We start from the raw sequence: 24,590 nt of genomic DNA, 5'->3' as shown, positions 1-24,590 counted from the left end.
TTTGGGTAAATGAGTGTTGTCTGTGTGTGAGTACTCTACTGCTATAAATAATGTCACTAGGTTGGCTCCATGTTAATTTTATAAAAAAGGAAAACAGATTTAAGTTTGGGAAATTTAGGAACTTCCCAAAAGTATACCTCAAATTTACATAATCTTTTCGATTGTAGGATTTTTTTCTATAATTATGCAGATCTTCTTTCAATCTGTTTCCTTACATTATTAGGTTGACTTCACGATTATTTTTTAAATAAATGAAATGAATAATTATTAAGTTTTAAATATACTAAAAGAAATCTTAATATACAAATTCTAATTCTCTTTAGTCTTAGGTTCACCGACCCAAATATAGTCTAAATTGAGTTAAGTCTCGTTACTGTTAAAACTTTATCCTCCTATTGTAATTCACAAAAAAAAAAAAAAAAAACCTCTTATATTTAAACAGGACTTTACTCTAAAACTAGTTGTCCAAAAGAAATTCAGATAGATAAGCCGTATTTAAAAAATTTAAAAAAAAAAAGTTCGTAAGAAAATTCAGGCCGAAGAGAAAGGTTTTAAAATTTTTATTTGAATTGTCTGAGCCCGGGTTCGAACCGGGGACCTCTAGTGTGTGAGACTAGCGTGATAACCAACTACACCACCCAGACGTTGATGACAAGGAATTAGTTTTAAAATGTTATAGTATAACACAAAAAGCTATTAATGTATGGATATTGATAAATTTAGCCCTCACGTTATACTTTCTGTCAATTTAGCTATTATAGTATTATTATTTTTGAGCTAAATTTAGACATTAACCTTTTAAAAGTGTCAAATTGCTTTTCTTTAATGGAAATACTAACTAAAACATTAAAATTTTAAGGGTAAACTACACCCAAGATTGCTAAACTATTTGTAAATTTATGTTTTGGTCACTAAACTTTAAAAAAATTACGAAATAGTCACTAAACTATTTGAAAGTACAGGACTAATAATGACCAAACTAAAATGTAGTGATTAAATCCACAATTTTCGTGAAGTACAGGGAGTACTAGCAGAATTTAACCACTTATGATGTGAAAACTGAAAATATAGGAAATTGCAAAATACGCCGTTGCCGGGGATCGAACCCGGGTCACCCGCGTGACAGGCGGGAATACTCACCACTATACTACAACGACTGCAATGTTAAAGTCTCTAATTTATCTTCTTCTGTTCTTTTTCCACCATTTAGTATTGAACATAATGACCGGAATGATGGAAGATAAAATTATTTTATGGATTTTAATTACTTGAAAATTAATTTTAATATTTGTTATGTTAAATAAAGTATTAAATTTATTATTAAATTATATTTTTGCTAATAATAAATATTATTAAAAATGTTAAAATTAATCAACTTTATATTGTATTTTAGAAGTGTAATTTCGAAAACTATTATCACATTTCTATTAAAGTGTTTCATAAATCAAATTGAAATCATTGTAACTTGAGAAGGAACATGTGAATATAATAAAAACAATCATGCACACGAGGATGTTTACGCATTTTTCTTAATGAAGTTGGTGTGGCATCCCGCTGGCAGCCCAAATACATTACATGCTGACATTAGACTATTTACATGCTATCTCAACTAATAATTTAAGAATTATAAAAAAAATCAAAATTCTAAAATAATTATAAAAATTTCATAAAAATTCAAAAATATTAAAACGAAGTAAATGTTGATTGCCATGCAGAATGTTATTTTTAAAATTTTAAAATTTTAATTAGTATTTTCATTAAAAGATATTAATTCGACTCTTTTTCAAAAGGTTGATGGATAAATTTGATTTTTTTTTTTTAAAGTTGTAGGCCAAATTTTTTTTAACTAAAATTATTAAAGGTGGACTTGACCCGATTTTTGGTTACGTAGTTGAGACTAAAATCGAATAGTTATAATGGTTGTTGTCTAAGGTTTCGTTTATTTCACTAAAAATAATTTCTGGAAAAGAACATACTTTTCTAAAAAAAGCAAATAGTTTTTGGTGTTTGGATGAATCTATCGAAACCATTTTTATATTGATTTGAAAACGGAATTCGAATTTTTTTAAAAAATGAAAATGGGAGTCGCCACCGATCTTTTATTGAGGTGCGATCGGATCACCTTGAAAATAATTTTAGGTTTGCGAATTTTGATAAAACAGGTTCGGGAGTCGGTTACCCACGAGGAAGGGTTAGCACCCTCGTGACGCCCAAAATTGGTACCAAATTGATTGGTTAATGTCTTAGAGTGAAAATTTTGAAAAGATTCTAAAAATACAATCCTTTTAAATTTTGAATTTGAATAAACCAACTTGAGCAGCAAGATGTACTCATTTTGCAGAAATAAATTGCTACACTCAGTGAGTTAGGGTGTAACAATTCAATCTTCGAAATTAGATTTGTTCCCTTCTTAAGAAAGTCTTGTGTTTAATGAAGGTTACTTGATTGTTTAAGTCAATCGAGAAACCAGAATCCAGTAAGTTAGGGTTCAATTTCTCGAAATTCCTAAACCTCAAATATTGCCTTCATTTTAAAATCGGGACAACAAAATGTCGTATCCAGTGAGTTAGGATCCAACATTTTGTAATCTTAAGAATTTCATTTTAACAATCGTATGGTTTTAACAAAATGAACACTTGATGATCTAAATTCATCGAGAAAAATTGAAGCCCAGTAAGTTAGGGCACAATTCTCTCGGGAGCTTATGAACACCACGCTAATGCTTTAATAAAATGCAATTCTTACAAATAGAACATAATTAAATAGCAATACATGTAATGTAAAGGATAAATAAGTATCTAAATTTAAACTAGAAGCAACCAAGCAAGTAATAGGCTAATACAAACATTCTTTAATCATGTTATACAAACATCCACATTAATAATTAAGCAACCTAAAAATTAATAATCAATAAAAACTTGAAACAATGAGAAAAAGAAAAGAGAAAAAAATAGTAACAATGAATAAGATGAATATTTGATACAATTTTGGTAATTGAACCAAAAAAAACAAATAAAAGGTTTGAATAAATTCTATTGAAAGATTTTAAAAAGGAAATAAAATAAAAGTGAATAACATAAAATTAGTACTTATATTTTAATTTATAAAAAAAATCTAGTATAAACAATCATACATACATAGTAATAATGTACAAAAGTTAAATAAATGAAATAAAATAACGAATTTAAAAGGAATAAGATTTCTATACATAAAAAATATCATTTGAAATTAATAACATATTATTATATATATATACTAAAAAATACTACATATACCTATATAAAAATATGAAGTATTATTAAAAACTTGAGGTTAATATATATATATATATATATATATATATATATATATATAAATATAAATATATACGTGAACAAAAATAAAAGGTATGTATAAATTATATTAAGGTAATATCCTAAACATATATAAAAATATTTATAAAATTAAGTAATGAATACATAAGTAATATTATATAATAAAAGAGTTTATGGTAAAATTTTACTAATTGATATATATAAAAATATAATAACAATAAATGAAATTAATAATAAAATGTTTAATTTAATGAAAAAATAGATTTATTTTAAAATCAAACAAAAATTCCAAGGGTTGATTTGAAATAAATAAGCAAACATCTGTATTGAAAACCCCTGAATATCATAGGGACCATTATGGCAATTTAACGCAAAATCCTCTTTGGCTTAGGGATTGGAATCTTCAAAACGACACCGTTCTAAACTGTACTTAATCGAAATCCGAATCAAATATAATGTATAAATTAAAATAAATAAAACAATTGAATCAAATTCATATAAAATCTAGAAGGACTTCCTGCATAAATAATCCATAAAGGCAAAACGCGCGGATCCCTCCCTCGGAACGAGTCACCGCGCGGATCTATGCCTGCAAACGACGCCGTTTCGAAGCCATGGCCCTAGCCTCAAACGACGACGTTCCCTTCCCCATCTAAAACACAAAACCCTAAGCCATCTGATATTTCCCCTAATCGAAAAGAAAACCAAAAAAAAAAATGAACAAAACTTTCTGCGCCGATTCCTAAAAAATCGCACAAAGTGAGACCTCCGAACCCTTGCTCCAGCCCCGACTGCGACGGAGAGAACGAGGATTCGACCGCAAGGTATGTTTTTCTGATTTCTCAACATATTTCTATTAGTTTTCATATGGTAAATCAAAAACAAGAACAGTAAAGAGAAAAAAAAATATAAAAAACGGAGAAAAGAAGAAAATACATGCGAATCACCTCCCAAAACTCAAAAAAACTTTGTTTTTGATTCTTTCTATTGATATTGTGTGTGATACAGTATGCGTGGGTTCTCCTCCCCCTTTTCAAATACAGAAAAATGGCTTTTATATAGCTGGATCCAAAAAAAAAAAAAATCAAAATACATCTCTTTTTTCTGCCCTTTCTATTATTTTTGCTCCTTTTTGCCTGCTGCTTTGTTCGTTTTTGTTTGTTGCAGGCGTACAGAGCAGTGGACGTGGAGGCTCGCGTGGATTTGGCGCGAGGCGCTTACATGTGCAGCGCAACACGTCTGAGGAGGAGGCTGGCTCTGTTTGTTGTTGGAGGTTCTAGGGTTCCTCTCACGATTTTTTCTATTTTGGGCTATCGGGCTCGTAATTTGGGGCTGGGTTTAATGGGTTTGGTTTAGGTTTTAGGCTAGGCTAGTGTTTGGGTAGTTTAGGTTAAAATGATTTGGGCCACGTTGGGCCCATGTATTTAGACTGTGGACTTTTAAACTTTGGTTTGGTTTATTTTATTAACGGGCTGGGCAAATTGGGTCTATTACAGAATCTAGGAAAAATAATTTTCTGTTGTTTGGTAAATTTCCTGAAAATATTTCATAAAAGTTATTTTTAATGAAACAAACATACATTTGTGATTTATGATAAGTAGTGAATTGATTATGAAGTGATGTTAAGGTGAAATTATAGTAAATAATGAATCTTCATGATGTTAAGGATTAAATTGTAAACTTTATGAAATTTATAATTGAAATAAGAGAAGTGATATGCATGAAAATTTGTTATGTGAAATAAGATATTATAATGAATTGTTTGATTAAAGTGCTTATATGGTGAAAATTAAATTACATGGCAATAGGGACTAAAATGAAAAACATACAAAAGTTTAAGTGTGAAACAATTTAATATGCGAATAAGGAAATTATGATAAAAGTTCAATGAATGTGTTATGAGATGATGAAATATGTAAAAATATTGTAAAAGTGAAATTGTGAAAAATACGTAAAAGCTTTTACGTTAAAACAAACGGAGCCGTAGCTAAAATTATCACTATTGTCAAAGATTGAACCCTAATTAGGTACATGATAGACAGGAATACTCATCACTATACTACAAGATTTCATTGTCAAATTCACTAATTTAATTTTATAGTGCTTATTGGATTGTCATTGATCAATAATATACGTACAACTTTTTTTTTTGGTAGAAAATAGGACCTTAGATAAATAATGTTCGGAATAAAGCTAATAATTGAAGTTGATGCAACTTCAATTTCAAGATGGGTGATGTTCAAATCAATACATCCCTTAACCCAATTACCCTTGTGGTCCCTAATGACAGCACCCACACCCGCTTTCCCTGGGTTTCCCTGAGACGAACCATTCGTGTTCAATTTTTGCCATCCAAGGGTCGGGGCTTGCCATGGAACAGGTACAATGGAAGGTGGGTAGCGGACTTTGATTTCAGGTGAAAGGGCAAAGGACTCACTGGCGCCTGCAAGAGCCCTACAAGTCACTGTTCCTTGTTGTATGGGGCTGTTAAAAACAAGGCAGTGACGAAGGGGCCAAAGCTCCCACAAAGCGAAAGAGAAAGTGATGTTCCAGGGTATCTTAGGAGATGACAATTGGCAAACATCCAATTCTCCCAGTCATTGTCCAGGGAGCGAAGCTGAAGAGCTTTGGGTATAAACCTCGCCCACTAGTTACTAACAGTAATGCAGTCCCTCAACAAATGGCATATGGTTTCAGCATTATTTCTACAAAAAGGGCAATGATCTTGAACATTCAAGCCTCTTTGGTTTAAAAAAGTTTGCAGTAGGAAGGATTTTGAGAACACATTTCTAAAGGAAGTATTTGAGTTTAGGGGGAAGCTGACTTCCACAGCGAAACCCAATGTTTCTCATAAGTAAAAGGTTGCATCTTAACACTATGAGAGGCCACTTCATAAGTAGAAGGTTGCAAGGGAAAAAAGAATTCGTAACCAGTTATCAACTCAAACTTTGATTAAGCAAGTCAAAATGTCTAAATTTTATCTTTCAGCTTTTAGAAAATTGTTTTTCAATGAAGTTACCTATTTATCCCCCATTAAATCTTCTACTTTATAACATCATGTCTAAAATTGACATTTTATATTCTTAAAAACATTTTTCGACAACAATGGTAAACACTATCAAACTTTTCAAAAACTCTTTTTCATAGCACTTTTTAACCTCAATGATAAACTAACCCAAATACCATAACACCGCAAGATACAAAAGTTAAGAGACTATTAAGGCATCTTGACATTTCTTTATCTGATCATACAAGAGCTTCTGAGTTATCACTACAAATACCTTTATAGTAAAAGAGGCTTCGTAACACTAAGATGCCTTCCAAAGTTGGTTGAATGTCTTAGTTCAAGAACATATCTCAAAGATTCTACACATGAATTGTCTTTGGTCCAAATGAGCATTGATGTTATACTCACTCGACTAATTCATAAAAAGAAGAAGAGAATGTAAAAAGAAAAAATCAATTGATATTTACGTAATTGAGTTTGTCAATCTACGTTTGGGAGTCTTCAACCAATCCTTGAATTGTTGCAACTTCACTCTCGTACATTCATAATAATATCACGATTAATTACAATTTCAATTAACCAACAAGCCGTAAATTATAATAACACAAACATATCAATGTAATTTTCTTAAAATTTTAACCAACATTTTTTAAAATTGTTTACTATTTTCATTTCGGGTAATTAAATTCTCAACAATTAGATAGCAAGTGAATTACATTCCATGAGGACAAAGTACTTATTTTACTGAAAACGTCGAACAAGAAGGCATTTTTTTCCCACAAACTCCATACATATTAATAATATTGGATGTAGATGAAATAGGGTAAAACTTATAGGCCCTTAACAACACTCAGGATTGCTGCCGGCACATGCACAATAACCAGCAGGGGTGCAAACATGTAAGTCAGTAGTACACTGCCTCACACAATCCTCATCGGTTTTGCATTTCAGCTATTTTTGTTGAGCCTCGATCATCGTTGGTACATCTGAGAACAGCATACCTTCAAACAACATCACTTTAGTAAATGTTTTTTTTTTCAAATAAATCCTAAGTAATAGAATAATACATCAAAATATAACGATGCCGAAATATATATATATATATATATATATATATATATATTGATGTGCCTTGATTCTATCGAGAGTCTTATAAGTTTACAAAATGAAGCTTCACGGGCAAATTTGTTTTGTCTTCCGATGGAGTTTTTATTTCCCATCTTTTTTTTAATACTGATAGGCTCGCAATACTTTCAATAGAGATGAAAACAAAACCTTAATAGGAGACCATACCAAATTTATTAATATACATCAACAATTTATTGGGGCAGTCTGAAGGGGGCTGGCAGAGCCAGGGCCTTAAAATGAAAAATATCACATTGGTCCTTTTATATTTTATAAAATTATAATTGAGTCAATGGTCAAATTACACTTTGATATCCCTAATATATATATTTGTATTGATTGCTTATAGAAAGACTTACCAGATGACAGCAAAAGAGTGAAGAAAACAACTAATTTCAAAGAAGCCTCCATGGGAATTTATTTTTTCCTTTTTAATTTCAATGGATTTTCTTTGAGTAAATGAGTGTTGTGTGTGTGTGTGTGTTAGTGACAGTACTCTTTTTCTATAAATATTGTTGGTAGGTTGGCTCCATATGTAAATATTTACAAAAAAAAAAAAAGGAAAACAAATATAAGTTTAGAAATTTTTATTGCTGTTTTGGAAAATTTACAAACTTCCCAAACTCATTCCTCAATTTTCCATAATCATTTCAAGTGTAGTTTTCGCAAAGTACAGGGACTAATAATGGCCGAATTAAAGTGTAGGGATTAAATCCACAATGTTCGTGAAGTACAGAGAGTACTAGCAGAATTTAACCACTGAAGTATGATGGTGAAAACTGAAAGTAAAGGAAATTGCAAAAAAAACGCCGTTGCCGGGGATCGAACCCGGGTCACCCGCGTGACAGGCGGGAATACTCACCACTATACTACAACGACTTCGTTGATGAGTTTACTAATTTATTAAAAAGTATATAAAAGTACAACAACCTAATCTCTTAATAATTTATTCTGCTTTTTCCCCTTATTTAGTATTTTTTATGTTAAATAAAGTATTAAATTATGTGTTTGTTAATAATAAATATTATTGAAAATGTTAAAATTAATATTTGGAAATTTTTATTGCTGGTTTGGGAAATTTGAGAACTTCCCAAAAGTATTCCTCAAATTTCCATAATCTCTTGGATTGTAGGATTTTTTCTATAATTATGGGGATTTTCTTTTACTCTGTTTACTTACATTATTAGGTTGACTTCACAATAATGAAATGAATAATTATTAGCTCATAAATATACTAAAAATCTTAATATGCAAATTCTAATTTTTTTTAGCCTTAGGTGTTCACTGTCCAGATGTAGCCTAGGTTTGAATCACGCTAGTCCCATTACTGTTAGGGCTTTACCCTCCTATTGTAATTCACCAAAAAAAAAAAAGTTTTTCTCTCATATTTAAACAAGACTTCTACTCACTAGTTATTCTCTTCTGCTTCTCCCTCTATTTTCCTCCATTCTCCATTTCTTTTAACGTAATTTTCTATATTTTCTATTTGTTAAAATTAGTCCCTATACTTTTATTTTTAAAACAATTTAATTTTTTTGAATGAGGCAAGCTTGTGGACTAGTTTTAACAAATGGAGAACATAAAAAACTATGTTAAAAGAATTGAAGAAGGGAGGAAAATAGAGGGAGAACCAAAAGATAATGGAAAATAAAGGAAGAAAAAAAGAAAGTTAAAAAAACATAAAAGTAAAAATTAAACTGCTCAAAATAAAAATATATATAGGGATCATTTGTAGAATTTAACCTAAAATTTCATTTGAAATGATGATTTAACGTGTCACGCCAACTTACCATTACACCGTTAATAACAATTAATGGCCCAGTGATTAAAATGTTACAACACGATAATGTAAGCGACTCAAATATAATATTTCAAACATAAATAACTAAAATGTCAACTGAGAAAAACAAAAGTGACTATTTTACTAGTTTACCCTTAAAAAAAATTTCGAGTTTGTAAGAAAATTTAGGCCAAAGAGGAAAAGGTTCATTAGTTATTTAAGAAAATAAAAAGAATTGTCTGAGCCCGGGTTCGAACCGGGGACCTCTAGTGTGTGAGACTAGCGTGATAACCAACTACACCACCCAGACGTTGTTATTAAGCCATCAGTATTACATGAAAAGCTATTAATGCAGGGATATTGATAAATTTAGCCCTCATGTATACGCTTTCGGTCAATTTAGCTATTATAATATTATTATTCTTTTTTGAGCTAAATTTGACCAATTAATCTTTCAAAAAGTGTCCAATTGCTTTTCTTTAGTGGACCTCACGTATACACTTTCAGTCAATTTGGCTATTATACCTCACGTATACACTTTTGGTCAATTTAGCTATTATAGAATTATTCTTTTTTGAATTAAATTTGACCATTAACCTTTTAAAAAATATCAAATTATTTTTCTTTAATGGAAATACTAACTAAAATATTAGTATTTTAAGGGTAAACTACACCCAAGATTGCTAAACTATTAGTAAATTTATGTTTTAGTCACTAAACTTTAAAAAGTTACAAAATAGTCACTGAACTATTTCAAAGTTTTTATTTAAGCCACTAGGTTGTTAAGGTTTTTTTTTTTTTGAAGTTTTGCAAGCGGGATTCAAGTGATGATTCGACAATCGATACGATGGATCAGCACCCATCAACGAGTAAAAGAATATACCTTAGATCCAAGTCAATTTGATGGCTAGTACTGGAGATCAGAAAAAAAAGAAGTTGTTTGAATTTTAGTTTGCAGATTTGTGTCGTCCAAAGTTATTTCATGAGAAAAACTGAAATGTAGAAGAGAAGGAGAAAAAGAGCTTTTGATTGATCCAGGCAACGCGAATAGAGAAAGCCATAAAGCATCAAATTTAACTACCCAATAACTTAAAGGAAAACTTTTAAATAGTTCAATGATCATTTGTAACATTTTGAAGTTGAGTGACCAAAACGTTAATTTACTAATAGTTTTGTGACCCTAGGTGTAGTTTATCCATTTTTTAATGAAGTTGGTGTGGCATCCCGTGGGCAGCCCAAATACACTTCATACTAACATGAGACTATTTATCGTATATGCTACACCAACCAATAATTTATATAAAAAATAAAAAATATATAAAAGAATTATAAAATTTAAAATATTAACACAAAGTACATGTTAATTGCCATGCGAATGTTATTTTAAAATTTTAATATTTTAATTAGTATTTTATTAAAATATTGATGGACAAAATTTAATTGTTTTTTAATATTATGGCTAAATTTAATTTAATTTTTTAAAAATAAAAGTTAAATTAATAAAATAAAAATATTAAAGACTAAATTTAATATTATGCCTAATTAAAATGAAAAACTCGAAACAATAACATGGTCTCAATCATAATTCTTGCGATTCAAATGCCAAATGCTTTATGAAATACTTTTTCCATTAAAAGAAGAAATAAATTTTCATATCAAATTATTTTAATATTATTGTCCAAATTTTAATATATTTTATGATAAATAGAGTATTAAATTTATTTTAAATTATATGTTTGTTAATAATAAATATTATTGAAAATGTTAAAATTAATATATTTTATATTTTATTTTACAAGGGTAATTTCGAAAATTATTATCACATTTTTACTAAATTGTTTAGTAAATCATATTGAAATCGTTGTAACTTAATAAGAAACATGTGAATGCAATAAAAATAATCAAACACACGAATATGATTACGTAATTCGATTTAGGGTGGGTTTGGATGGGCGATTGGGTGTGGTGCGGTGCATTTAGCTTACTTTTTGTCTCACGCTACAGTGTTGCTACAGTATCTAATCTCACCGCTACCGCTGTTTTTACACTAACCGCAGGTAAACGCACCGCCCATCCAAACTCACCCTTAGTAACGTATATTATGCCATGCTTAGTGAAAAATCCACTACATATTGTTTGTACAAGCTATCATATAATCTCAACCGCTCCTTGCATATTGTTGTAGCCTCTCGCACTTTCACAATGAATGCTCTCACCCAAATAAGTATTTCCAATTTAATACATTGTAGTTGCACTCAAATAAGTTCTCCACAATGAACCAAATTGCACACTCTCTAATCTTTATATTCCAAGGTCCATTGAAGCTTCAATGTATAAAAGTTTACGACATCACTTCAATTTAGCTCTCAAATCGGTCCATATCTTTTAAACTACTATAGAGATTCTTATATTAGGAATCAGATAACATTTTGTCCCTTCTACTAAAAAATGAGTAAATTAGTCTCTATACATTAGGTCAAAGAGCAAATCTATCATCATGTTAAAATTTTCATCCATTTCTACTTTTAAAAATTGATCTTTATGCATCAGCATAAGGCACACCCGGCACGCCACTTGTTACTGTTTGGTTATTTCATCAATCACGCTAGTTTTAACAATACAAATGAAAGAAATTTTTAACAAAAAAAATCAATTTGCTATTTGATCTAATTTATCCATTTTTTTAATAAAAGAGATAAAATGCAATCTAACTCGAAGAGTACTTTTACCGATCAATATCCTAATTTTGCTAGTCTCAAAAATAGTCAACTTAAAAGTACTACAATATTCTCACTACCAATTGCAATGTCAATTGTAACTGACCAAACATATTGACATGCAACAAGTTAGATTAATATAAATATATTAATGTAACTTTTTTTAATTTTAATTATGAAATTGCATAAAATCAAAGTTTATGTATATAATCATACATTAAACCATAATTCATGTATAATTTTGAGATTAATCTCGTAATTAAGAAAACCATAGAAACATTATAATCGTAGATACTTACTTCATTGAAAACGTCGAACAACAATACATTATTTCCCAGAAAATTCCAAACTTATTAATAAAATTGGATGTGGATGAAATAGAGTAAAAACTTATAGGTCCTTAACAGCAATTAGGATTGCTGCCGGCACATGCACAATAACCAGCAGGAGTACAAACATGAAAGGTACGTAGTAGTGCACTGCCTCACACAATCCTCTTTGGTTTTGCATTTCAGCTTCTTTTGTTGACCTTCGATCATCGTTGCAGCATCCGAGAACAGCATACATTCCAACAACAACACCAACACTTTAGTAAATGTTTCTTTTTCAAACAAACCCCAGGTGCTAGAATAAAACATCAAATCATATCGATACCAATGTGTATATATATATATATATATATATTTATCGAAATTTTATCTCCGATCTTTATCCAATGCTGACAAGTCCACAAAGTAAGAGTACTGCAAAATTGGTCTTGCAGAACTCTATTGTAAAGATGGGAGATAAAACCATAATAATAAGACAATATCGAATCTATTAATGTAACCATTGACTTATGAATCTATAAAAAATTTAACAAACCCAAAACACATCTGCATGTATATTGTATTGATTGCTTGTTGAATTACTTACCAGATGCCAGAAAAAGAGTGAAGAAAACAACCAATTTCAAAGAAGCTTCCATGGGGATTTTCTTTTCTTTTTTAATTTCAATGGCTTTTCTTTGGCTAAATCAGTGTTGTGTGTGAGTGAGAGAGAGAGAACCATTATGTTGCTATAAATAATGTTACTAGGTTGGTTCCATACGTAAATATTTATAAATAAAAAGAAAAAAGAAAAAAAACAAATATAAATTTATAATTTTGGAATTTTGGTTGCTTTTTTTTTGGGAAATTTAGCAACTTCCCAAATTCATTCCTCAAATTTCCATCATCAATCGATTATAGGATTTTTTATTTTTTTTTTAAGAATTATGCAGTTTGTATTTTACTCTGTTGCTTTCCCTGACTAGGTTGACTTCATAAATTTTTTAGAATAAATGAAATGAATAAGTATTATACCATAAATATACTAAAAAATTAATAAATTTAATATACAATTTCTATTTCTTTTTAGTCTTAATAAGTTTTTCCCTCTGTTTCAAAAAGAAAAAAGAATAATTTTCTCTCATATTTAAACAGCACTTTAAAAAAGTTGAGATAGATAAGCCAAGCCGAGGAAAATTAAAAAAATGTCTGAGCCCGGGTTCGAACCGGGGACCTCTAGTGTGTGAGACTAGCGTGATAACCAACTACACCACCCAGACACTGATGATGAGTCGTTTGTTTTACTTATTTATAGTATGACGCGAAAAGCTATCAACATTAACAATAATTAAATGGCATGATGATAATTTTAACCCTCAACATTTACATTTTCTATCAATTTGGCCATTAATCTTTCAAAATTTTTCAAATCGCATTTCTTTAACAAAAATACTAATTAAAATATTAGTTTCTTTATGAAGTTGATGTGACAAATCACATGACAATCCAATTGCACTTCATGCTAACATGAGATTTATTTTGGTATGTGTTGTTTATGGGCCAGCCTAATGAAAGTGGGCTTAACCCCATTCTTGCTTACGCTGTTGGGACTAATATCGAACAGTTGCAATGGTCGTCGTCTTAATTATCGAACCAAAAGTGCTTAAGCTTAGTTTAGGAATGCTTTTCAAAAGTGCTTTCAAGAATAAACTAAAATTTTCAATTTCTGAAAAAAGTGCTTTTAGGCCAATTTTTAGTTTAAACGAAACATTTTTTCTCTGAAAAAACAGCTTGTTTAAAAATATTTTTGTCCTAAAAGTACTTTTTGTCCCAAAAGCACTTTTAAGAAACATTCTTAAATTGGCATTTTGCCAAAACTAGGTCACTATTGCATTTGCCATAGAGCTTCAAATTCTCAAAGTATGAGTTGAATGAATGGTATTGGTATTTTTGGAAGGTGTAAGCTGTAAACTAAGAAGAGATTTTCACGCATGCTCATTAGAATCCTGATTAAATTAATATATAAATTATTTTTCAAATAGTCCAAATTGAAAATGAGATATTTGTGTTTGCAAATTACTCAAATTTAATTTGAAAATTATTCAAATTCAATTCAATAATATCGAGTTGAACTTGAGCTCTCGATCAAGCCAAATTCGAGCTTCGTAGTACTTTACTTGAACAACTCATGAGCCTTATCAAGCTCTTCATATTTTCATATTACCAAATTATATTATTATCCTTGATATATACTATTAACCATAAGCTTAATTATCAAAGCAAGCTTGAGTGCAAAAATTGGTAAACGAGCTTAATCGAACTCGAGCTCAAGTAGCTCAATTATATCTCAAACCAAACTCTAGCTTAAAAATAAAAGTTGGATTGAGCTCAAACTAAGTATCAAGCTCAAGCTTGACAATATTCAGGCTCGGCTCGATTATACCCCTAGACATCATGTATAAATCTTACTAGGCTAAACTTATCATGTCAATTTTAGAATTGCCACGTGATCTTACTATTATAAAAAATATAACAAAAATATGTGATTAATTAAGTGACTATATTATAACTTTAGACCAAAAAAAAAAGGTTAAACATAATTGTGTGACCTGCAATGTACATATATGGATTATTATTTAATACACAATGTATCAAATAATTATCCTATATATATCAATAAAAAATGCATAGATAGAGTAGCAGTTTGACGAGAACCCAAGTGGAGGGGCTGATATAACACCCTTTTTTTTTAGTAAGTATATTACAAGTGAACAGTTTCGCTAACATTGGCCCCCTTCCAATAAGATAAATGGAAGGAAGAAACAACCTACAGACAATAAACATAGTGAAGTTTTCGATATAAATTACAAACTAAACTTTAAGTCAAAGATCTTCTACCATCTAAAAACATAGTTTCAGATCACGGCCGTCGTTTTGGGGGCTTAATCGAAGAATTGCTAGTGGTTGCAGCAGTTATTTTCTTAGAACCTGATGATATATATATACACATTCCAATGAAAAACGAAAGAGTGAGGAGACAATGATCAAAATTCAAAACAGTTTGATCATAGGAACAGTATATAATAATTACGTACTCGATGGGATCTTGGAGGTGCTCCGGGACAGTGACAATCGAGCAGTAGGTTTTGTTTGCAACACTTTCTGAGATAGCTTTGGAAGCTTAGACGGGAGTGATGGGGCGATAGACCTATTTTTGAACAGGAGCCGACCGGAGTAAGTCAAATTAATCAAGTTATCAGATATTGCAGTGAAAAATAAAAGCCGTAGGAGTTAAAGTATACTTACTTCCCAATATTATCAGATTTTTCAGATTTGCTTGCTTTCTCAACGTTCTCTGGTTTATCAGCAGGTTTTGAAACTTCCGGGAAAAGAGTAAACTCCACGGCACTACAGATTGAGCCATCAGTATCTGTAGCCCCCATTGATAGATCACCATCAGATATATCACTTAATCTCTCCTCTGAATCTGCATTTCCGAATCCCAACAGTTCAATATCGTCAGTAAGATTCGGACCCAAATCTCTTCCTATCATGTTTGTATGCGCAAGTGATTCATTTTGATGCCTGGATTCATCAATTGACCAATGAGAGCCAGATTCAGAATGCTTATCACCATTAGCTGAGAAAATGTCAGCATCAACATCTGCTTTCTCAAAACTTCCCAAGCTTGGCCGTCTTGAGAGGCCCAGGCTTTGTCGAGGAGTCCCACTGGAGCGTCCCCTAGGAGAGGAAGACTCGTACCTCAGTGAGCTCATACCACGCTTAGTACCATTGCCATTACCCTTAAGCAGTTGCAAACGCTCAATCTCCTGATCTTTCTTTGTGATGGTTTCTTTGAGCGATGAAACCTATAAGATCAAATAGAAGATTATAAGTGAACGAGATTACACCGTTGCAACGATGCCAGTTGATAGGCTCATTAATGAAAGTGAAGATTTTCATGGTCCAACATTGGACTATAACTCTGCTTTCTCTGTCCCCAGAGAAATAAGGTAACCATTTTCAAACAATCAACTATTGGTTTCAACAGCTATGCTACATTAACTCGAAGAAAAGGGAAAATGAGTAGAGGAAGAGAAAAGGATACTTGTTCCATAAGTTCTCTGATATCTCTTCCTTCTCTGTTAGTCCGTGCAGCACCTAACTCAACACCAGAAACTCTTTCGGCAAACTTCAAAGTACTTATGGTTTCAGCGTATGATTCTACATCAGGATTAAGCTGCACAAACATAAGGGTTTTCGCCTGGCCACCTACAATCAGTAAGTGCAAATAAATAGGCTTTTAAGGTATGTAGAATCTAATGGGCATGACCGTGAAATAGCAAATTAAAATCTGAACAGTAAAAAGTACCCAGAGAACTCTGGAGAACTTGAGTCAGTTTGCTGTTTCTATAAGGGACATGAGAATTCTTTTGTGCCAGAGCAAAAATTACATCTCCTAGAGCTGACAGGGATTTGTTTATATGTTGTGCCTCCCTAAGCCTATCTCCAGTTGCTTCAGAACGATCTACCCGTTCACTGCCAGCAAGATCCACCAAATGTAGACTACCGCGCAAAACAGCATTAGTTTTTATGTCCGTGCCACGAACATGAACGGTGAGAATGCTGCACATAATTTACTGAAACCCATTAGATGCAAAACTCAAATTCTCCAAATAACAAGTTACATACAGAGTAAAATATAACCTGTGGGATCTGCTACTCCTCTCATTTAGGGCGGTAGCACCAACAGCCCTATTCATTAAACCGATATTCATCAATTCCAGAACATCTGTGGTTGATTTTACAGAATGCATGCTTGCTTCAGGGACAGCTAACCCATTTGGTTGGGTGGTGCTCCAAATCCCAAGTGTGTGCAAGTCAAAGGAAACAAATAACATCTTTAACGGCAGGAAAAAGAATCACAAGGAATAAAATATAACCATTAGACCAAACACAAAATTATAATGAGTATTGCAAATTCTTAAACCAATAGGGTAACGTAAGGTATTGTATAGAACCAAGGATAAGGAACAATAGCAATAGAACATAAGTTATAGAGCCAAATTTCAGACCAGATTCAAGAAACATAAGAAATGAAATTAAAAAGATTAAAATAAAGGATATCTTCTCTGAGAACTGTCAATAACAAGCAGATCACGAACTTGTTCATTATATATCTCAACCATTTGCACACCAACTTCATATATAATGGAGCTCTTCCTGCTTTGAGAGATTTGAAAAAGATCATTCAATGCTCTATAGTTGACTCCCCAGTCTTCTTTAGAAGACAAATTAGGTCCACTCTGGAAAGAAGAATAAACACGCATAAGACATAGCCAACAAGTTTAAAATAATCTATATATTTCAAATGGAAAAATATTAGCAGGCAGCTCACCATAGTATAAGTTTTTCCTGAGCCAGTTTGACCATAAGCAAATATGCAAACATTGTATCCGTCAAGAACAGATCGAATCAATGGTTGGGTGTCCAAAAATACCTCCTCTGCAGACATATCACATTGAAATATGTGATATACAAGCAGCAGTCATGAAAAGTGTGGCTATAACTATATAGCATTAAATTAAGAGATGAGTTTCATTATCAAATGAACTGAGTTAAGAAATTTTAGAACCTTGGGTAGCTGCTGGACTAAAAACCTTGTTAAACTTGAAGAGCCTATGAGTGTCCTTCCCTAATTTTGAGGGATTCGAAACAACCAATTCACCATTCTCACCAACATATTCTATTGCTGTTTGTTTTTTACTTTGCCCTGGAAGGAATGGCCTTATCCTACAATAGACTCTAATATTTCCTGCACAAATAAGAAGTAGTTTAAGCTACTTGGCAAAGAAACCCGAACAAACTAAGATATACAATGTACCTTTCAAATCCTGAACCTCATTGTACAATCTACGGTTTTCAGAAAGAACCAAATGATAATTTTCAGCAGCATCTACCACTCCTTTAAGCTTGATTCCTACTCGAGGAAAAAGGGTATACACAATGAGGAATTGCTCACATCCCAAAATATAAGGAAATGAGCAGACCAAGCCAAACAAACAAAACAAACAGCAAGAATAACCAACACTACCTAAGAAATTTAGATCCTCTGAGTAGCTCTTTTTAGTCTTTAGAACCTCACGTTTGACAGATTTTGAAGCGTCCCTCAATTCCTAAACAGTGTAAAACTTCATGTTATAGGACCATGTATCAATATCCTATCATAGAAACATCACAAACACAACAAACCTTCAAAGCCCGAAATTGCTGATCAATGAAGCTCTGATAACTGCGCTCCCTATCTTTCCATCTCTTTTGTTTAGATTCAGAAAATGACTGAAGCTCGTCCACTTTCTTCCTGGAGTCACTTAAAAGATACTCGACTTCTTTTAACTTCTTTTCTAACAATACTTTATTATCCTCAGCCTGGGCTTCCAGTTGGAGACACTGTATTTCATGCATCTTTTTGCTGCTCTCTAGTTCCTCTTTTAGCCTAGAAATCTCAAGGTCTTTCTGAACCTTCTCCTTCTTAAGCTGAAGCACATCCTGCTCTTCAACTTTACCCTTCTCCTCCAGTTTGCTCTTTTCAAACTGCAATTCTCATGAAATAACAAAGCAATTATATTAGACTATCAAGCAACAAAATATGGCAAAGAGATAAATCTTTGCATAACACCACATAGTCGCCTGGTATTAAGACTTACAACGGGAAAAAAGAATAGCCTCATTGATTAGCCATGTCAATCTTAGCTTGAGTTCACAACACAACAGGGATCAGATTATCTACTATCCAAATTCTAGTGAAAAGTTCCGATCCCAAACTAGTTAAACTAACATAAAAGCATTGCAGGCAGTGCAAGTACGTAAAAAGGAGACTAATATCAGATCTGCAAACTTAATATAAGCATTTTAAACTAAGTAATACAAAGTTAAACCATCCTTTAAAATTTTCTTCTGAAATTAAATGGCTTTTCCTTCAAAAGAAAATTCAAATCTCAAAGTCGCTTCTGTCAGTACACTAGTTGAATTTCATACAAGATATAAATGGAAATACATGCAAAAGTACATATAAATATACTGTATCCTTCTTGCAGTTTAAACTTAACTAGTAAATATAAGTTAAGCAATTCACAGAAATAGATATAGTCCTTCAGTTTCAAATTTATGGATGAAGCATTATGGATGAAGCAATTATTAAAAGATGTGAAACCCAGAGAACAATATGTCAATGAGAGTCTTCGGAAAACCAAAGGCACAGAACTAAAACAACATGGTAAAATTTTAAAAATCAACAATGAATTAAGAGGGAAAACATTAAGAATTGCACCTTTATATGTTGTAGATTCTTTAGAACAACCTACAGGAAGCAAAACAAATCCAGGATTATTGAGACAGGGAGAACTAAAGGCAAAAAGAACTAAGGCACATGCCCTAAACTGTTAGTCAAGTACCATATTTTCCTCCATGGTTCCCTTTGCAAGGGTCTCAAGTGCTCTTATCCTTGATTGATACTTTTCCTCCTGTGCCCTAAAAAGTTTGTTTTGCTTCAGGATCACAAAATACAAATATTCATTATCCATGCACCGCACATGAGAAAACAATCTCTTAGAGAGAGGAAATAGAAAGTTCCGAAGCAATTTACATTTTTTAAATTTCTTGCCCTAGTTGAAACTCGCCATTCGATCTCTTCTACAATCTTTCTCAACAGGCATGCGACACGCTGAGCAAAAAGGAAACAATAGAAAACCACAAATTAAAAAACGGTATCAAAAAATATATATATAGCACGACAGATGCATGACTACCAGTCTCAGAAAAGAGACAAAACTAAAAACATCCATGAATGCTAAGGAAATACAGCAAATGTATGTACTCCTGATGGCATACATGAGGTACATCTCCTTTCTTTCTTTCAATACTTTCATCCATAATCTTGTAAATTATACTGAATAGTGATTGAGTTGAGACGTTCTGCAAAAAGGAAGGTGCATAAGAATGCATTAACCAAAAAGTTGCTATCAGAATCTTGAGTACGTAATAGATACAGACACATGTATGGAAAGAGTTCAGAATCTTACATCTAAACTGCTTGATTTCAATAATTCCAAAACTGTTGCATCAGAAAGATCAGCATAACATCCTTGCTTCATTTGGATGCTCTCGAATTCACCAGAAATATCCCATCTCTTTCTGGAAGGATGTTGGAAGCTATTGGCCTCATCATTAGGATTGAAACATGATCTAAGTGTCTTAAGGCACTCTAAAACCGGCATCATATGGCCCTGCATATGTCCCAAATTATTAACCAAAAGGTAGAAAGAAAAGAAAAACAGCAATGGAATGCTAACTTGCAACTTGAACCCAACCGACTAGGGTAATTCATTTTGTCCCAAAAGAAAAAAGGTAGTTCATCATACACCATTAACCAGATAGAGGTTTCATTCCATGATCAAATGATCAATCCATCAGGGGGAGGGGGGGAGAAGCCTCCACTCAGATCAAGAACCATCCCAAAGTTAAGATCAAAAGGGCTTGAAAGAGGAGTTTACATCCCAAGACAAATTCTTTTGACTGAGATAGACGTACAACTAAACATGAGAGTCCAAAGTTCATTTTATCAGGTATATACCAAACCCATACACCCAAAACTGAGCCAGCCATAGCTTACTCCTCATCATGCACAAGCTAAGATCAATTTTGTAGGCAAATAGTTTTTGTTTCAAGATCAATTAGTAGAAAAATGTTTTCACTTTAATCCAACCTTAAATATTTGGCACCCAGAATAGAACATTGCTCAAAGAAAAAGCTTCTTCAAATCAACTGATACCTGCTCAATATCAGACAATTCAAAGCTGGGCAGCCCCATTTCATCCATAGCAATCAGAAATTTCTTGACATTTGCAAGACCACAATCAGAATCACCATCCTGAAGTTAGAGAAGAAACATGCTCAAATGGTGAAGTAGAACGTCCAGAACAAGATAAAAACATTTAAAATTAAGTCTTAAAAAAAGAAAAGTGAACTAAAATAATAATAATAATAATAATAACTCAGCAAACAAAGTATTAACAAATGATTGATCAAACCATTTCAACAGAACCAGGATGCAGCTTGTTCAAAATGGTACAAAAAATAGTTCCATCAATCAGACACCCTCTCAGCTCGTCTTCTGTCATATCCAGTGGCAACCTTAAATCAGGAAATATTGCATTTAACCAGTCCACCAAAGAAGACAGCCAGTCACCTAGTAAAATCAAGGCTCCAAGTTCAAGAGTGGAAGATGATTAAAAACACTGAAAGAGCTAAAAAATGTTATTACTTTACGTCGAATCACACCTTCAAAACTTCCCATTTGTTCAATATCTACATTATGAGTTCCATGCAAGCCATTAGCTGGACCGCTTTCCTTCATATGCATTATTAGCTGAATGTCGAAGCTGACTTCTTTGAAATCTATCTTTCAGATAACATAGGACTCAGTCCTGCAAAGGGGATAACAATATTTATCTTAGTGAAAATTTTGATATATATATCATTAATTATCTATTCAGAGCTAAATACAGAAAGTAAAGGCACAAATTTTGTCATACTAGTTTGCAACTTCATTATAATTTTAAATAAAAACCGATTTTTCAACGAATTTAGCTCACATTTTAGAGGGAAACTAGGAGAAAGAAAAGGCATTACTGGTGTTAAGCATAAAGCCCTTTTTTTTCTTCTTTTTTGGACACAAGCGAAAACTGAAAGAGATAAGAGAGAGAGAGAAAAAGAAAGAACGGAGATTCTTTTCGTATCTTACACTTAATAAAATCACTCTGCTAACCAGAAACTAAGAGTGTTCAATTGTCGAAAAAAAAATAAAATTTAAAATAAAATAAAAAGTAAAAAAGAGCTCGGAGTTACACTCTTCACGTTTTCTCAGCAACCAAACAATCAAAATTCCAAAAAAAAAATCAAAAAAAATTCAAAATTCAAAACATCAAGCTGCATTATCGATTCCCCGTATAATTTCTTAAATAAATTTAAAAGCTGAACTAAAAATAATCGAAAAAACCCATACAGATCCAAACACAACAATAAAATTCAAAAAGAAAATGTAAGAACAAAATGTAGGTTAAAGCACGAACCTGAGGAAATCTAATAGAAGGCTAGATCAAGATCTCGAAAGACAGAACTCAATCTACAAATTCCATAGCTCAAAAAAGAAAATCAAATTTTCCCGATGAAAAAATACAATGCTTAGAAACCAAATATAAATTTTATTTTCCAAATTTCGAAGCAGATCCGTCGAAAAAAAAAATCAAGCGATTTCAAAATCACGAACCGCTCGATCTTTTTACTTCCTCTTTTTCTCCTTCTGTTCTCCGCAAAGAAGAAAGAAAAACAAAACAAAGTGAATTAGCGTTGGAAAATGGAAAAACAAGAAAAAGCGAGTGAACGTGCGAGAGCGAGTTTTGGTTAGGTTTTTTGGTTTTTAAGGCTTTGTTTGTATTTTTCCTTTTTATCGGACCATTTTTTTAAAAAAAATTTGTTTTTAGTTTTTGTTTAATTTTGGATTTTCGATTGGGCCCAGCGATTTTGGAGTAAAGTTCCCGCTTTCGTGCTTTTGGGTTTTTCTTTGTCGTTTTATTTATTTTTAATTTGAAATATTAATATTTAATAGAGACGAACAGAATAACGGACTCAACGGTGTAACGGTGTTCTGTAGATTAGATAGATCTTTTCTTCATAGTTCAAACAGAATACTTTCAAAGGTTTTTTCTTTAACTGTCACTAAATTAGTAATCAGTTTACTTTTTCATTACTTAAACAACTTTCTTTTCGATCTTCGGCACTGACAGCTTAAATCGACTTAAATCTAATATATATTTTTCTACCCGTTGAATCATCGCTTAGAGTTTGTTAGCCGAACTTTTAAAAAAAACTTAAGAACTGAAATGAAAATTTTTGAATAGTTCAATGATCATTTTGTAACTTTTAAAAATTAAGTGACCAAAACATAAATTTACTAATAGTTTAGTGACCTTGGATGTAATTTACTCCTTTTTTTTCAATGTTCGTTTTATAATTCATATTAACCCTCCTAATAATATCGTATCCAAAGTTCACTCATTAAGAATGCAATGCACCTTACCATTGCATCCATCACTTGTTGATAAATATTTTTATTCTTTAGTTTCTTATTAAAACTATATATTAAATTTCATAGGTGGATTAATAAAATAGAATATGTATTATATATTTAAAATATTGAAATATATATGTTTGTTGTTGAATAATGTACTTAAACGCTCACACTCATATATTCTTAATTGTTACAATAATAATAATAATAATTGTACTAAAATTCAGTCAAACAAAATTTTGTACTCGTATAAAAAATAAGTTCTAATAATTTTGAAATTTAAAAAATAATTCCAAAAATAAAGTATACATACTTACTAGGCCTTATTATTTATACCAAAACAATCTCATTATAGATTCTTATCATACCATAGCCTCACCTCAACCCTTAAATAGAAGGATGCTGCACTCCAATGCACTCGACCCCACGTCTTTCTATATTGATAACAATACTCATGCCAATCAAGCTAACACTCAATTCATATGAATTAATTACTCATTAGATTTTCTATGACTAATAAAAATAAAATATGATAAACATCTTTACACGACTCTAGAATATTAGGATTAAATTCGAAGCAATCGTTTGTCTCCTCATAATAATATGAGTTCATAAAATCATAATGCCTTTGCAAAGCAATTGTACTCGACCATAACTAAAAATAAAAAATAAACACGACTTCTTCTTTTTTTGGAAAAATAATAAATTAAACAAGTTGATTAAATTTTAGTTCGATTGATATTGATATTGTTGTCAGTATAGGAGGATGTGCGTTCGAGTACGCTGAAGCTCATTATCCTCCTATTTAAGAGTTAGGGAGAAGCTATAGATAATTCTAAATATTATATAAGAAAAAAAGCAAATAAAAATCTATAATGAAATTAATATTAAAAAAATTAACACAATTGAATTATATATTTTTTAATGCATTTAACTCAATATTATTGTTACTAAAATAGATGGTCAAAATTTATCATAACTCCTTAGATTTTTTGTAAATTTAAAATTTAGTCCATATATTTTTATTTTTAAGAATTTAATCTTCTACATTTTAGATTTCAAAATTTAGGGTAACATCATTTTTTATTCTAAAATACCACATCAATAATTTTGACAATATTAATAATTGGGTCTAAATTTAGAAATATAAAAAATAAAAGCAAATTTAATATTAGTTGGGAAAGGCCGGCCGCAAATCAATGGCCAACTAA

The 24,590-nt window shown here is 31.5% G+C and overlaps 1 protein-coding gene and 5 non-coding genes across 9 annotated transcripts; all 6 read right to left on the bottom strand.

The window, feature by feature from the left end:
• Positions 1-570: 570 nt before the first annotated feature.
• Positions 571-644, bottom strand: TRNAV-CAC (transfer RNA valine (anticodon CAC)). Its single transcript has one exon. It is a non-coding gene; the product is annotated as a tRNA-Val (tRNA).
• Positions 645-1,085: 441 nt separating this feature from the next.
• On the bottom strand, positions 1,086-1,157 carry TRNAD-GUC (transfer RNA aspartic acid (anticodon GUC)). The gene has a single exon. It is a non-coding gene; the product is annotated as a tRNA-Asp (tRNA).
• Positions 1,158-8,253: 7,096 nt separating this feature from the next.
• TRNAD-GUC (transfer RNA aspartic acid (anticodon GUC)) lies at positions 8,254-8,325 on the bottom strand. Its single transcript has one exon. It is a non-coding gene; the product is annotated as a tRNA-Asp (tRNA).
• A 1,137-nt stretch (positions 8,326-9,462) lies between these two features.
• On the bottom strand, positions 9,463-9,536 carry TRNAV-CAC (transfer RNA valine (anticodon CAC)). Its single transcript has one exon. It is a non-coding gene; the product is annotated as a tRNA-Val (tRNA).
• Positions 9,537-13,457: 3,921 nt separating this feature from the next.
• TRNAV-CAC (transfer RNA valine (anticodon CAC)) lies at positions 13,458-13,531 on the bottom strand. Its single transcript has one exon. It is a non-coding gene; the product is annotated as a tRNA-Val (tRNA).
• A 1,423-nt stretch (positions 13,532-14,954) lies between these two features.
• LOC105789126 (kinesin-like protein KIN-14J) lies at positions 14,955-22,733 on the bottom strand. 4 transcript variants are annotated; one of them, XM_052627634.1, is made up of 22 exons: positions 22,382-22,733; positions 21,579-21,736; positions 21,341-21,498; positions 21,082-21,180; positions 20,333-20,536; positions 20,142-20,225; positions 19,897-19,974; positions 19,706-19,798; positions 19,582-19,611; positions 18,504-18,845; positions 18,346-18,427; positions 18,136-18,231; positions 17,887-18,066; positions 17,650-17,756; positions 17,379-17,557; positions 16,959-17,123; positions 16,624-16,877; positions 16,360-16,523; positions 15,886-16,120; positions 15,558-15,738; positions 15,347-15,459; positions 14,955-15,239 (listed from the first exon to the last, which is right to left on the bottom strand). In XM_052627634.1, the coding sequence occupies exons 2-22, from the start codon at positions 21,670-21,672 to the stop codon at positions 15,172-15,174; spliced, it is 3,006 nt and encodes a 1,001-aa protein (XP_052483594.1). In that variant the 5' UTR covers positions 21,673-21,736; positions 22,382-22,733; the 3' UTR covers positions 14,955-15,171. The 4 variants fall into 4 exon arrangements, with proteins under 4 accessions (XP_052483594.1, XP_012471820.1, XP_012471821.1 ...); XM_012616366.2 differs by having other exon boundaries at positions 15,558-16,120; positions 22,382-22,732; XM_012616367.2 differs by having other exon boundaries at positions 15,558-16,120; positions 21,591-21,736; positions 22,382-22,732.
• Between the last annotated feature and the right edge of the window lie 1,857 nt (positions 22,734-24,590).

This window comes from Gossypium raimondii, chromosome 2 (assembly GCF_025698545.1).
Source record: "Gossypium raimondii isolate GPD5lz chromosome 2, ASM2569854v1, whole genome shotgun sequence".
Lineage (NCBI taxonomy): Eukaryota > Viridiplantae > Streptophyta > Magnoliopsida > Malvales > Malvaceae > Gossypium > Gossypium raimondii.
This window is presented reverse-complemented; position numbering and strand designations above follow the sequence as displayed.

Excerpts from the sequence above, each read along its gene's own strand:
- LOC105789126 (XM_012616366.2), bottom strand. The coding sequence starts at position 21,672 with ATGCATATGAAGGAAAGCGGTCCAGCTAATGGCTTGCATGGAACTCAT. Across the intron at positions 18,428-18,503 it reads AGCAATTTCGGGCTTTGAAG|GAATTGAGGGACGCTTCAAA; the intron begins GTTTGTTGTGTT and ends TACACTGTTTAG. Across the intron at positions 16,524-16,623 it reads AGTTCTCCAGAGTTCTCTGG|GTGGCCAGGCGAAAACCCTT; the intron begins GTACTTTTTACT and ends TACTGATTGTAG.